Raw genomic sequence first — 15,038 nt, forward strand, 5'->3', positions numbered from 1 at the left:
GTGGATTTACTCAATTTAGTCTTTTGATCGGTAATTAGTATATCTGAATTTGTAGGAGAGAATCTTTCCTTAGTTGATGATAATCATGCCTCAAAAAAAAAAAATTCCAGCATTCAGGTGTTTTAGGAAGCACAGATTTTAGCTTTGCTTCTGATTTTACCTAATTTTAGTTTGGATAGAGAAGTATAGGGACTCTTAAGGGGTATTATCTCTATCAGTCATTAAGTTTTAAAAACTTATCTGCCGAATCAGCTCTTTATATCCTATTCAATTTCCAACCAGGCCCTTCTGACCAAGCTTTGGGCAGCTGCTCAGCGGAATTGGCCATCCAGGGCAAAGTCTTCCAGTCTAGTCATAGTGATTCTCAGCTAGGGATGATTTTGCTTGCCTAGGGGACACTTCGCAGTTCCCAGAGACACAAATCTCGGGGGCAGGGTATAGGATATGGCTTCTAGGGGCAGAGGCCAGGACAGCCCTCACAACAATTACCCACCCAGGGTATTGATCTGGCTGACATTGAGAAACCCTGACTAGACCAACGATGGAATCAAGATGACTTGTAAAAGAAAGTGCTCAGTTGTGTGAGATAGTGTGGTGGCTGCAAGAGTTCAAAGGAGACAGGGTGAGAAACATGGGATTTCACCAAGCTTTGAAAGACTGTAGTCTGAATCGGGAGAAGGATGGTCTCTGGGGAGAGGAGGCCACTTGGCACAAATAAGCCTAGCGTGTTAAAGGAACAGAAGGAGGTTGTGTTACAGTGAGAGGGAGGAGGAGGAAGGCCCCCACTTGAGTGTTCACCAGTGGGTGTCCCGGCATCTTGCCCTACCCAGATTGACTTAAGTTATCGAAGGTCTGAGGTTAGACTGTAAGGGCTTTAAGAACAACAGAAGTATAGGTAGTAGGTATTGAGGTTTTAGAGAAAGGCCAATAAATAGCACCCTTTCCCTGACCAGAGTTTTGAACCATTTGAGAAATAAAAAGTAGGTGAAGTCCATATCGCTGATGGAACCCAGCTTAGAACCATGGCTTTCTAGCTGTTTAGCCCAGTGAACCTGCTAGAAATGCATTCTGGAATTAGGCAGACTTGATCCATCCACCTGTCACCTTGGCCCCACCCCAAAAGGGCGGAGCTCTTAGAGCAGAAAAATGTAAACGGAGCAAATTCCACAAGGGGTGGGCCGAGCCAAGTAGACTTACTGACTAAAAATTTACTCATCAGAATCAGGGACTACTATATCAGGGCCAGTACAAAGTACAAAGTGGAAGTACAAAGGCCAGAGGGTGTTTCTTGCCCTGTAGATTTAAACTAGGGAAGTCTTAGGGAAGAGTGTTGGCCTTTCACGCTCCCCCGTTTAAGTTCTCTTGAAACATTGGCCCATTGCTCAACCAGGGCTGTGACTGATGGCCTGGAGGAGGAGAGCAGCTGTTCCAGAAGGCAGACCTCCTGTCACCTTTGAGGCCACTTCCCAACACCAGCCTTTGCAGGTGTGACTCGCTTGGGCTGTTGGTGAACATTTGGTCTCAGAAGGCTCTGGATCCAGCAGTGTACTAGTAAGTAAATGAATTCAAAGGCTACTCTGTACCAAAGACTGAACATTTTTCTCATCCCTAATTCTCTCCTACCTCATTGTCCCACGTAGCATATCAGAGGTTCTGCATTGAGATTAGATCCCAACAGAACATTCCCATAAGAAAATGCATGAAAGTCCAGGAATAAAATGCTAGCAACATAATATCCAAATCTGAATTGGAAGTTTAACTTTTATTATTCAACTTTTAGAGAAAAAAATTCAAAGATTAAGTCCCTTTGGATTAAAAAAAATCTAAAGGCATTAAAGTCTAAAGGAACTAAAGCACATCAAATTATTTTGTCCACCTGAGTTCAAAGTACAAAACTTTAAGAAAAATAAATCCCAAGACTATCCTGCCAGATTTCTCATTCAGATCAGCCTTGGCCAGAGGAGTTCTTGATGCCTAGGTCCAGTTGAGATTCTTTCAAGTGTCTGTAGCTGGAATTGTCTTTAAGAGAGTGATTGTTCCTACTGTGCTCCAGAAGGAACTAGGTTTGAGGCTGAGTCTCTGATGTGCTCACTTTAGAGTCAGAAGAGTTAACCACAAAATTATCATAGCCTTGGCCCCACAACCACACTTGTTTCGAAACAAGCTAATTCCCAGGTACTAAAGCAGTCATCCCATACAACACTGCTCCCACAGCTCAGTACCTAGTGCTGCCAAAGACCATAGTAGAACCTCAGTAGTATCTGGAGAAAAAAAAATCTTGGTTTCAGTTCCCCAAAGATGCCCCAGTGTTCTGTAACTCACAACTCGTGATCCTAATTTCTATTGGAAGGACGCTCAAAAAGGGCTTAATTTTGGCCGTATACACTGATCATTCCTGGGGGAAAGACCACCATTGCATGACACCTTAATTTACATTTTCCCTTCCAACAAGCTGTTTCTGGTACCTGGACTGTTGAGTGAGGGCTCCCTCTAGGGGCTCTGAGCCCACATCCCTGTATACAGGCGTTTTCAGGCCTGAGCCACAATGCATGTTTAGGCCTAAGAAAGTTGCCTCCCAGGGATGGAGGAGGCATCTTAAATCTATCTTTACAGCCTGGCACGGTGGCTCACGCCTATAATCCCAGCACTTTGGGAGGCCGAGGTGGGCGGATCACGAGGTCAGGAGATCGAGACCATCCTCGCTAACACGATGAAACCCCATCTCTACTAAAAATACAAAAAATTAGCCGGGCATGGTGGCGGGCGCCTGTAGTCCCAGCTACTCGGGAGGCTGAGGCGGGAGAATGGCGTCAATTCAGGAGGCGGAGCTTGCAGTGAGCTGAGATAGCGCCACTGCTCTCCAGCCTGGGCGACAGAGCGAGACTCTGTCTCAAAAAAAAAAAAAAAAAAAAAAAAGTATCTTTACATAGATTTAAGCAGTCCAGAATCAACTATAGATGAACCACATGGATCCAAGGTCCCTTCATGGTTCCCTCCTTGCGCCTGAATGCAGAATGGAATTTGGGGTGGCTGATACAGCAAGGGCCACAGTGGCCTGGCACTACCAGTTAGAAGCTAGAACCTTACAAGCACTGTGTAGTACGTTGGAACGCAGCTGCCTTGAAAATAGGTGAAAATCAGTACCTGTTATTTTTTCCCAGCTACACCTAAAAGGCCCGTGAAGTCTGCTTTTCTCCTGGAAACTGCAGCAGTGGCATCTTGAGGCCGCCTGCCCTGCCAAGCACCTGTGGGCGCTGGGCCTTTCCTTGTGAAACTGCTGTGTTGCTGTTGATGGAGAGGGGCCCACAGGCTGCTGCTCACATTTAATTTATGCCATGTTGCACTCACTTTCTAGGGCCTCTTGCAGTCCGTGAGGGGTGTGGAGGGAATTTCTGCCAGTTGGGTTTAAGATCATGGGTAGTACATTCCAGAAAGTGGGTGTTGACTGACAGGCATCAGGGGGAAGGATTTTCCCCATTGACTTTCCTTGCCTTAGTTACCACTGAGTACCTTCCACAGCCTTTGGGCACACCAGGTGCCGTGTTCTAAGAACATAATTTTTCTTGGACAGCTGCTCTCATGGCTGGGGATTGGCTTGATTTCAAAACAGGTGGTGCAAATGCTGTGATAATCTTGTGAGTGTCTCATTATTAACGTCGAGCCACTTAGACTCTTGGCATTGAGCCAGTTAAACTCCTGAGTCCCTGAAGGAATTGCACTGTGAAAGGCGCTCCATATCTCTTCTGAAGTCCTTGCGCCTTTCACTTAAGATGCCTCTTACCCCCAGCCTCTCCAAAGGCCTAAGGAGACCAGTTAGGGCTCCACAGAAAGTCATTCTCTGAGGAAAAACATCGTAAGCCACAACGATCCTCTAGATTCAATATGCTCACAGCCTGCTTTAGAACCTCTTACCCAGACCAGCATCACTCCTGTAAAAACCGACTTGGCCTAATACAAACCTCCATGTACAATCGAAGGTAAAATGTCACGGCCTCTACCGCACCCCATGGTTCACAAGACTCCCAATCACATGCGTCTCTTACTACCCAAACTCTGCTCTTCTGCTTTTGATGTTTCAATGTCTGTATACAATGCCGCCCTGCCAAATGTTGGGTTTCCAAAGGAGCATTGCATATTCCTTTCCTGAGCTATGAAGAATTTGAGAGAGAAAATAAAGGAATGGTAGATAGGAAACCAAAACAAAACCTCAGTTGCTGATAATGGAGTAGCTTAGCATGACAGCCTAGTGCAAACTCCAGAATGAGTCAAGTTGACCTTATCAGGTTGTTTCTTGTTAGAGGGAAATAACTTTTCCACCCTTGGTTTCCATGAAGGGAGATTTTCCTCTGGGCAGCACAGCACCACCTATACTCCGCTAATCAGCATGGTGGTGTGGAGGCATAGAGTGCTAGTGGTGCTATTTGGAGACAGGCACATCTCAAGAGGAAGAATGGCCACGCAGGGCAGAGGACAACCAGTTACTTTCAGATTTATCAATCAGCCAGCACACTCCATCTCTGCAGGGTTGAGGGAAGATCATGTTCCAGGGCCAGAGTGTAGAAGGTGAAGGGAAGAATGTGGAAAGGAATTACATGGAGGCAGAGTCTGGGGGCTTTGAGAAGCTTGCAAGAAGAGAAAGAGAAAGATACCCCAGAAGAGGAGCAGACTTCCATGAAAGCCACAAACTTGCTCTCTCATCTGCACACTCCACTACTAGTGGGAACATAGGTTCAGGTTTAAAAGCCAAGCCTGACCTTGTGTTTAACTGCAAACACTTCTTTTTCCTCTTCCTCATCTCTATGATCCACGTTATTCTTAAAGTATAAATGCAAAGATCATGGAAAATATTTAAAAATTGAGCACATTACCTTTTCATTTTAAAACAGCCGCCTTTTAAAACAGACACTATTTTCATTCTGCACTCTTAGTTTATACTTAATCACTGTCCCAAAAGTCAGCTGTTTTCTAAACAGTTAATTTCCTTCTTTCACGAGACTGGACCTAAATAATTTTCCAGATACCATCTTGATATGCAGGTTTCCCATGTGATATGAATCTCTTGGCAGGAGATCCTGTTAACAATACCCAGCACACTATATGAAAATATCCACTGGAACTTAAGCTTTCTAAAGTAATACCTATTTGGTCCACCTCAGAAACTGACAGTAGTTCTCCCTTGAGCTATTAATTTCAGAGAATCTTCCTTTGTGAAATAAGCATGCTTATGTTTTCCTTGCTTTGATTTAAATGATAGCCTTAACTGCTGGGCACAGGACTACTATTAAAACCTTAAGATTTTCTGAAGAAAGAACTCTTTTTAAGCACTGTGTTTTCATCTCATTTTAGCGTTTACTCTGGGTTTTAAAAGACCTCATCTACTATGCTCAACATCTGATATTTGAGGGGTTCTGTTTCAGGGTTCTGTGGAAAATCTGATGTGCCAAGAAGTGTTCCATACCATTCTGAGAACTTTGGATACCTGCTCAGACAGCTCTGTTTCAGCTAAACAGTAACATCTGTGAGGGAAGCTTAATGTGGAATCAAGGATGAAGTTTAACACAGGAATGAAGAGTAGAGCACGTAGCTGCTAAGATAAGGTAGGAGAATTTGGCTAGTAAAAGCACTTAATAGCCTGAACTTGTGTTTACTAGGGCCTGGGAGAGCAGACAGCTGCCAGCATACTTAAAATAGGGTGAGTATGAAGTATGCACTTAAGGACTAAAAGAATTGCACAAATTTAAGCAATGACTCAGTTACAAATCCAAGCGCCTTCAGAAAGTACAGGAACTATGGGGAGGAATAGAAAGAACATAAACCTGCAGTGAGACAGACCTAGTTTTCTTTTTTTTTTTTTGAGATGGAGTCTCACTTTGTTGCCCAGGCTGGAGTGCAGTGGCGTGATCAGAGCTCACAGCAACCTCTGCCTCCTGGGTTCAAGCCATTCTCCTGCCTCAGCCTCCCAAGTAGCTAGGATTATAGGCGTGCACCACCACATCTGGCTAATTTTTGTATTTTTGGTAGAGATGGGGTTTCACATGTTGGCCAGGCTGGTCTTGAACTCCTGACCTCAAGTGATCCACCCGCTTCGGCCTCCAAAAGTGCTGGGATTACAGGCGTGAGTCACCGCTCCCGGCCCAGACCTAGTTTTAAAGCCTGGTTTTGATGCTTAGCCGCAGTATAGCCAAAGGAAAACTACTTAATGTCTCTCAGATAGAATTTCCTTATATGTATGTCTTTCATGTTGGGACTTCTGGTCCTTGAGATCAAAGTAAGACTGACTCAAACTTCTACTCACACCTCGTGAAAATTCAAATCAATTCACTGCATTGAATGCCCTCTTTAATTTGCTCTGTTGCCCAGGCTGGAGTCTCAGCTCATTGCAACCTCTGCCTGCCAGGTTCAAGTGATTCTCCTGCCTCAGCTTCCCAAGTAGCTGGGACGACAGGTGCGTGCCACCACACTTGGCTAATATTTGTTTTTGTTGTTGTTGTTCTTTTTTTTTTTTTTTTTTTTTTTGAGATGGAGTCTTGCTCTGTTGCAAGTGGTGTGATTTCAGCTCACTGCACCCTCTACCTTCCAGGTTCAAGCAATTCTCCTGTCTCAGCCTCCCAAGTAGCTGGGACTACAGGTGCCCGCCACCAAGCCTGGCTAATTTTTGTATTTTTTAGTAGAGATGGGGTTTCACCATGTTGGCCAGGCCAATCTTGAACTCCTGACCTCAGGTGATCCACCCACCTCAGCCTCCCAAAGTGCTGAGATTACAGGCGTGAGCCACTGCATCCAGCCTAATTTTTGTATTTTTAGTAGAGATGGGGTTTCACTATGTTTGCCAGGCTGGTCTTGAACTCCTGACCTCATGATCTGCCTGCCTTGGCCTCCCAAAGGGTTGGAATTACAGGCATGAGCCACCGTGCCTGGCTGGTTACAGTTTTTTAAGAAATGGCAATGGAAGGCCTCACTGAGAAGATGTAAGAACTGAAGGAGGTAAAGTGAGTTTTAGTGGTTACACATTGCAAATTATTTTTGGCTAAGTTGTAAGTAAAAAATAGAGGAAATAACCAATGTTGTATGGTTGTAGTAAGAATCAAATGAAACAATGTATGGAAGAGTGTCTACCAGAAGGCCCCATGACACAGCTAGCATGCAATAAGCTTTCATTGTCTTATACAGAATGGCACCATCCAATTCAGTACCCACTAGCCACGTGCCACGTGCCACGTGTCACCCCCTTCTTTTCTTAGTACCTTTTTGTCAGAGGTCCCTTCTCTGTTCCTCCAACTTGCCAAAATTAACCTCCATCTCCTTTGCAGCATTTGAGAAGGAACTGGCCAAGAAGCATTTTTGGAATTCTTAGCTGACCACCCACCTCCAGCCTAAAGGCTGAAAAGACTAAGAAGAGTTTTTTGGAGAAGATAGAGAATTTTGTTAGAAAATGTGGTAGTGCTGGGACTCTAACCTTCTTAATATTAGTGAGGGGGGCTATGAGATGCCCACTAAAAAAGCCTTGACATGAGTCACTTAGAGTTTGGGAGACACAAAGGACTGGCATGTTATGCATAAAAAATATTGCTTGAGTAGATGGATGAAACTTCTGTGGCAGCAGAATAGAGTGGCATTTGGGAAGAAGTAGAATTGGCACTGGTAGGGGTAAAAGTTATAGGACTTCAGCCACCAGATGTGGAACCTAAATGAGGACTGTTTGTCTGAGGTCATTTCCAAGGGGATCCTATTCAACAGGGCTTCCTCCAGGGAGGGAGGCTGCTTTGAAAGAGAAAATCTGAGATTTACCCTCAGGTACAGAAGCTGAAGGATTGCTCATGGTCAACCAATGGAGCTCTAAAAGATGAGCAGGAAGCTGGGTGAAGAGGAAGCATGTTTTGAGCCAAGGCAATTGCATATGCAAAGGCTGAGGGATGAGAGAGGGCCTCTTGTGGTTTATTTGTAGAGCTGAAAGATGTTTGATGTGGTTGCATTCCATGTATGTGTGGCCGGGGATAATGAGGGCTCCAGGTTGGAGGAGTGACATGTGGTGAGTGAGGAGGGGGGTGAGAAGAGTCCAGACCTTCTCAGATATATGATGAAGTTTGACATTTATCTTAAGGACAATGGGAAACTTCTGAAAGGTGTGATATGATCAGTCCTGTGTTTCATGGTTTATTTTGGCTGCAGTGAGGAGAGTGGATTGTGGAGTGGGAAGAGTGGAATGGGAGATACCAGTAAGAAGCCACAGCTGTAGTCAGACAAGAAGTTAGGTGGGCTGGACCAGGGATGTGTTCGTGGGAAATCAGAACAGTGGCCAGATTCATGAAACATGGCAGAGATGACTGTCCTGAGGTAGAAAAAGAGCTAGTAAAAAAGATAGAACCACAGACGATCCCCAGGTTCCTTTCTTGAACAACAGAATGGAAGATGTTTCTGTTCAATGCGATGGTGAACACGAGGTCAGAAGAGGTTTGTGGAACCAGGTGTTAAATTCAATGATGAGTGTACTGCAGGCAAGGCATGCTGTGCGGCACCCATGTGGTGGTTGACGTGTAAGACTTCTGCTCAGGAGGAAGATTTGGGCCAAAGCTTTACATTTGTGCCTTTGGCATATGGTCCACTTTTGAAGCTATGTGAGAGGAAAAGCTTGCCTGAAAAGAGTGTGTGTGGTGAACAGAGGAGACAGCCCAGGACAGACCCCAAAAGAATACAGATGATTGGGAAAGAAGAACCCACAACGGAGATAAGGAACACTAGAGGAGAAGGAAGATCAGAAGCAAGCAAGATCTTGCAGCAGCAAGATTTATTGCGAAGAGTGAAAGAACAAAGCTTCCACAGCGTGGAAGGGGACCGGAGCGGGTTGCCCCTGCTGACTGGGGTGGCCAGCTTTTATTCCCTTATTTGGCCGTGCCACATCCTGCTGATTGGTCCATTTTACAGAGCACCGATTGGTCCATTTTACAGAGTGCTGATTGGTCTGTTTTTGCAGAGTGCTGATTGGTGCGTTTACAAACCTTTAGCTAGACACAGAGTGCTGATTGGTCCGTTTTTACAGAGTGCTGTTTGGTGCGTTTACAAACCCATAGTTAGACACAGAGCAATGATTGGTGCGTTTTTACAGAGTGCTGATTGGTGCGTTTACAAACACTTAGCTAGACATAGAGCATTGATTGGTGCGTTTTTACAGAGTGCTGATTGGTGCATTTACAAACCTTTAGCTAGACACAGAGTGCTGATTGGTGTGTTTACAATCCTTTAGCTGGACAGAAAAGTTCTCCAAATCCCCACCCAACCCAGAAGCCCAGCCGGCTTCACCTCTCAATACCCCCTCTAAACAGGACACCCCACTGCTGTTGGGAATTGGGCGATGACTGCTCTAGCTACTTCATGCTGGATAGAGGCAAAGAAGGGTCCCTGCAGTTGCAGTGTCCTCCAGAGGGGAACTCTCTAGGCCAGTGAAAGGGCCAGTGGGTTGGTCCAGGGGTCCTCAGTAGAAGTTGTTAGTTGAGCTCATTTGGGGTTCCATTTGTAAGACCATCTGTAGCTTGATGGCCTCTATTCTAGAGGAAACAGATTTGACAAGGAGGTTAAAAATAAGGGTCCGAAGGCGAGTAATAGCAAGATGGCTGCCACAGGACCTAGAAAGGGGAGAAGCCATGTTGCCCAACTACAGAGGTTGGTATAAGAGTTTTGAAAGGCGTTGTCTGATTTCAGAAGCCTTTTCCTGTAAACGCCAGGTGGCATCTCGTACTATCCCTGACTGGTTAGTGTAAAAACAACATTCTTGCCCTAAGAAGTTGCAGAGTCCTCCTTTCTCAGCAGTGAGGAGGTCTAGGCCTTGGTGGTTTTGGAGAGTCACTGCTGCCAAAGAGTCTATTTGGGATTGTAGAGTAAGGATAGATTTCGTTATTTCTTGCAAACTATCTGAGAAATCCTTTGAGAGTGTGTGGTAGTAGGATAATGAAGTAGATAAACTGGCTATTCCAGTTCCTGTAGCAGTAGCCATTCCTAACCCTATTAAGTAGGGGTATTAATTGTATGGCTCTGCACTGACGGACTTGAGCTTTGAGGGGAACAGATAGGGTCTGATTTCCTAAGATTAGAAGTTACTACAATACATGTTACACTGTTAACTTTTAGCAAACTTTTGTTGAAAACCTTGTAAGTTTGGGGTTTTAATTTTTCTTTGCTATTAATAAAACCTCATTCAGTCCATATTAACTTAGAATTGGTATAGATGGCTCCTTCCTGATTCTGTAAGTACTTTAAGGTTTGGCTGAGTGCAAACAGCTGCATGTTTGAACAGACCAATTATTAGGCAATTTTCCTAACTGCTTCTACAAGAGTTTCCTTATCACTTACTGAATACCCATTGTGTCTTTTTTCCTTAGTCGCTGGGAAGGAACCATCTATCATCCTGTCCTGAAGGGAGTTCCTCCTAGATCTGGTCAGACCTTTGTATGGTAATTAATTAAGATTTAGATCCCTGTTAGGAAACCTGCTGGGTTAAGGATTTTTGATAGGAAGGCTATGGGTTGTCAGTGGCTTCAGTGCTTTCAGGCTACACCCTTGTTTACACTGACAACAAGGTGATATTGGAGTGTTATAGGGTTACAGAGAAGACCTTCAATTATCAATTTTAGGTTTTAAATTTACCCTGGCTTTTAATGGAATAGGGTACACTGTTTTTCCTTTACTACTTGTATCTCTTTCTCTCTCTTTGACTTCTTCTTTGTCTGTCTCTTTCTTTCTCTCTCTCCTTTCTGTTGCCTCTGCCAGCTGCGTATGCTGCTGTTTTCCCCTCTCCTTCCCCTTTTGATGGCTTTGGCAGTGTAAGACTGCCACCTCCTTGGGTTTTTGCACTGCATGCAATAACTCCATGGTTTCTTTGTGATATTTAACGGGGGTTCCCCCAGAGGTTAGTAACTCCCTTTCTTTCCATATTGCAGCATGGGTATGTAGGATTAGATAAGCATACTTGCTATCTGTATATACATTTATTCTTCTTCCCTTTCCCAGTTCTAAGGCTTGGGTCAGTGCCACTAGTTCTGCTAACGGGGCGCTGGTCCCTGGGGGAAGAGGCTTACTTTCAAGTACTGTTACTATGGCATAAACTGCCCTTCGTATCCCATTCTCCACAAATGAACTTCCATCGGTATATAAGTTAAGGTCAGGATTAGCTACGGGGACGTCTAAGAGATCATGTCAGGCGGCGTAAGTCTGGACTATAATTTGTTGGCAGTCGTACTCGATTGGTTCCCCATCCTCTGGGAGAAAAGTGGCAGGGTTGAGGGCCACGCATGTATGTATTTGAAGCATCAGTCGCTCAATGAGTAGCACCTGGTATCTGAGTAGGTGGTTGTCTGACAGCCATAAACTTCCTTTGGCACCTAGTGTGCCATTTATATCATGAGTAGTCCAGACAGTGAGATCTTTTCCTTGTATTATTTTGATAGCCTTTGACACTAAGACGGCCACTGCCACAACTACCCTTAAAGAGTGAGGCCAGCCTTTTGCTACTACATCATTTCCTTACTTAGGTATGCCACTGGTTGTGGGGTTGCCCCATGAGTCTGAGTAAGGACTCCAAGAGCCATCCCTGTTCTCTCTGTGATGCATAAAGAAAAGTTTCATCCTGTGGGAAGGCTTAAAGCTGGAGCTTGAGTTTGTTCCTTCCAATGCCCAGACTTCAGTGTTGATTCCCTCCTCAAGTAGGGGACAACAAATGGGTAACTCGTTCCCCATATTCATGTAGATAATAGCTCCAGCTTTGGCTACTCCTACTGGATCTAGTGGAGTCAGTGTGATCTGCTTCTCCCACTCACCTAGTCCCCACATGCCTTGAGAGCTAGTCCCTGTGGTCTGGTGTCCACCCCTCATTTCTTCTGCCCTTTCCTTATACTTCCCTGCTGGAGTGACTGGAAGTGGGGATGCTCGTCCCTGGACACAGGGGAGAGGGAGGGCCCTTGGGGTTGTCACTTCCTCTGCCCTTTCCTTCATGGGTGGGGCAGGAAGGGCACATTTGATGTTAGCAATTCAGCGTAAAAGTGAAAACTAATTTGGCCTCAAGATTTAAGAGTCATCCAAACAACAGCTACAGGGCTAATATCTTCAATCTTTACACATCTGACAATATCCAATAAAAAGAACACCAAACTACAGCAAGACAAAGGAGCAACAGACATGGGCCTGCAGAGGACAAAAGAGAAAACAGGAGCACTCAGTAACCAGGAACTCAGGGACTTTGGAGGCAACCTGTGTGGGTTAAACATGCTCTTGAAGATTTTTATCATTATTTCTCATTAGAAATATAAAAAGTGGGCTGGGTGCTGTGGCTCACGCCTGTAATCCCAGCACTTTGGGAGGCCGAGGCAAGTGGATCACGAGATCAGGAGTTCAAGACCAGCCTGGCCAACATGGTGAAACCTCATCTCTACTAAAAATCCGAAAATTAGCCGGGTGTGGTGGAGGGCGCCTGTAATCCCAGCTACTGGGGAGGCTGAAGCAGGAGGATTGCTTGACCTCAGGAGGCAGAGGTTGCAGTAAGCTGAGATCACACCACTGCACTCCAGCCTGGGTGACAGAGTGAGACTCTGTCTCAGAATAAGAAAGAAAGAAAGAAAGAAATGTAAAAAGTGCTAAATAGAAAGAAGTAAAAAATATATCAAATTAGAAAACAAAAAATGAGGGGGAGTGAAACTGGCATTCTAACACAAGGGGGGTAGTATTTAAAATAGCTTTTATGCTTTGGGGAAACAATTTGATATTTTATTTAAAACATTTTAAACTAGCCATAACATTTGACCCAGTAATTGTATGCCAAGGAATCCATCCTGAAAAACAATAATCTTAAATTTTAGGACTATTATTAATCAATAATAATAATAATAATAATAAAAATTTCTTCTTATATCAAGATGTCCATCATAGCATTTATCATAGTAAATAATTTTGAATAAACTTTTGGAAATGGAAAAAAGCAAAGCACTATATTGTATCTCTACTCAAACTAAGATTTGACACTGTACTCAGCTCTTTTTATAATTTTTTCACTTAATCCTCACAGTAAAATCAAATGTTTGACACAATGATTGTCCCTTTATGAGTTTTCAGCTAACAAAATGTTTATGGTAAACATGGAATAAAATGAAAAATACTCATGACAGGTGCTAAACATGAAAGCAAGTGATTTACGTATCCAGTACGATTATAACCAGGTATATCAAAATCTCTCTGTGAATAAAAAAATACTGAAGTCCATCTGGGGTGAACAGTTGTTATTTATTAAAATTTGCTTTTGCGAGTACTCATGAATCTTGAGACAATAACCACCACCACGATCGTAAAACTATCAAACATGATTTTAAGCAAAGAAAGAAATGGGAAAAACCGTGAAAGGAAAATAAATCTCAAGACTCCAGAATCACTAAGCCAAAGGGAAAAGTCAAGCTCGGAACTGCATCAGACAAACCTGCCTCTGATTTTATTCCTAAATAAAATAACTACAAAGAAAAAAATAAAAATAAAAAAGCTACATACCTCCCTCACAATTTGCCCACAAGGAAACTCCTTGTGAGCCTCAAGATCTTTACCCTAAAACAGTTCTGTTGAACTTCATCCTGGCCATATTAATTGATACCTTATCTTCACAGGCCCAGGACAGAGGACAGACAGAACTCTTGATCATTGCTCTGCTCACCTGTGACAAATGCATTTCTCATTGCTTCCTCTGACCTATTTTTTATGTAAAAATGCAGATTGACTGAGTCAGACTAAGGCATCAGTGACTATTCCTCTATCCATTCCACCTTACATGTATTCAGTGAAAGGCTGATCAAAGACCCCAAAGAATGAAACCTTTTGTCCCTTATCTACCTCTGACCTGGAAGCCCTTACTTTGAGTTGTCCCACCTTTCTGGACCAAACCAATGTACATCTTATGCATATCGATTGAGGTCTCATCAATGTATAAAATCAAGCTAAAATGTATAAAACCAAGCTGTGCCCTGACCACTTGGGTACATATCATCATGTACCCAAGACTTCCTGACGCTGTCACAGGCACGTCCTTAGCCTTGGCAGATAAACTTTCTAAATTAATTGAGACCTGTCTCAAATACTTTGGGCTCACAAAACGTAGCTGTCCGTCAGGCAGATATCTAAAAGCAAGAAGTGGTATTTTTACTCAGCTAAAAGCTGCTATCTTGGCGGCGGCCTCAGAGGCCTTCCACAATGAACTCCCTCCCCAACCCTCTGGCCTCATTCCCAGGCCCCTGTCCTCTCCTGGGAACTCCTGGGAATGTCATGTTTGTCCCATTGTCATCTTGTCAGTGAGGCTCCCCTGACTGCCCACATTAAGACTGCATCTGGCCAGGCGCAGTGGCTCACGCCTGTAATCCCAGCACTTTGGGAGGCCGAGGTGGGTGGATCACCTGAGGTCAGGAGTTCAAGACCAGCCTGGCCAACATGGCGAAACCCTGTCTCTACTAAAAATACAAAAATTACCCGGGTGTGGTGGCGCACACCTGTAATCCCAGCTGCTCAGGAGGCTGAGACAGGAGAATCGCTTGAACCCACGAGGTGGAGGTTGCAGTGAGCCGAGATGGCACCACTGCACTCTAGCCTGGGGCAACAGAGCAAGACCCTGTCTCAAAAAAAAAAAAAAAAAACCGCATGCTTCCTCCTTCCTACCATTCTACCTCCAATCCCCATCCCCATATCCTGCCCTCTTGTTTTCTCTCTTTGTAATGCCTGCCACCTCCCAACATAGTAAAGAATGAGCTCATTTACTTAGTCTAGTGTTTAATGTCTGTCTCACTCCACTAGAATGTAAGCATCACAAGGCCAGGAGATGCGTTTGGTCTGTGCAGCATCTCAAGCAGGACAATGGCTGGAACATAGTAGGGTCTCCAAAAATGTTTGTTGAATGTTGCTGATGGCGGCATCCTGGAGTAGGAAAAAGACTGAAGAGTGGAAAAAGAAATCCTGACATGAATTCTGGGCAAAGGCAAGCAGTAGCTGACTTGGAAAATGATTACAGTAGGTCTTGTGCCATT

The 15,038-nt window shown here is 44.3% G+C and overlaps 1 protein-coding gene across 13 annotated transcripts in view; it reads left to right on the top strand.

The window, feature by feature from the left end:
• The window catches only part of BACH1 (BTB domain and CNC homolog 1), a 263,756-nt gene that overhangs the window by 49,062 nt on the left and 199,656 nt on the right, over positions 1–15,038 (top strand). For 5 of the 13 annotated variants that reach the window (XR_010125296.1, XR_008496363.2, XR_010125297.1 and 2 more), the window contains exon 5: positions 5,418–5,597. Coding sequence is in view for 1 of the 13 variants with exons in the window: in XM_063659839.1 (XP_063515909.1) it covers positions 5,418–5,513 (96 nt within the window). In the remaining 12 variants the exon portion in view is untranslated. Of the gene's footprint in view, positions 1–5,417; positions 5,746–6,360; positions 6,446–7,310; positions 15,022–15,038 lie in introns of those variants that run through there. The other 8 variants (XR_010125298.1, XR_010125299.1, XR_008496360.2 and 5 more) reach the window with 6 other exon arrangements.

The sequence above is a fragment of the Pongo pygmaeus genome, chromosome 22, assembly GCF_028885625.2.
Source record: "Pongo pygmaeus isolate AG05252 chromosome 22, NHGRI_mPonPyg2-v2.0_pri, whole genome shotgun sequence".
Taxonomy (NCBI): Eukaryota; Metazoa; Chordata; class Mammalia; order Primates; family Hominidae; genus Pongo; species Pongo pygmaeus.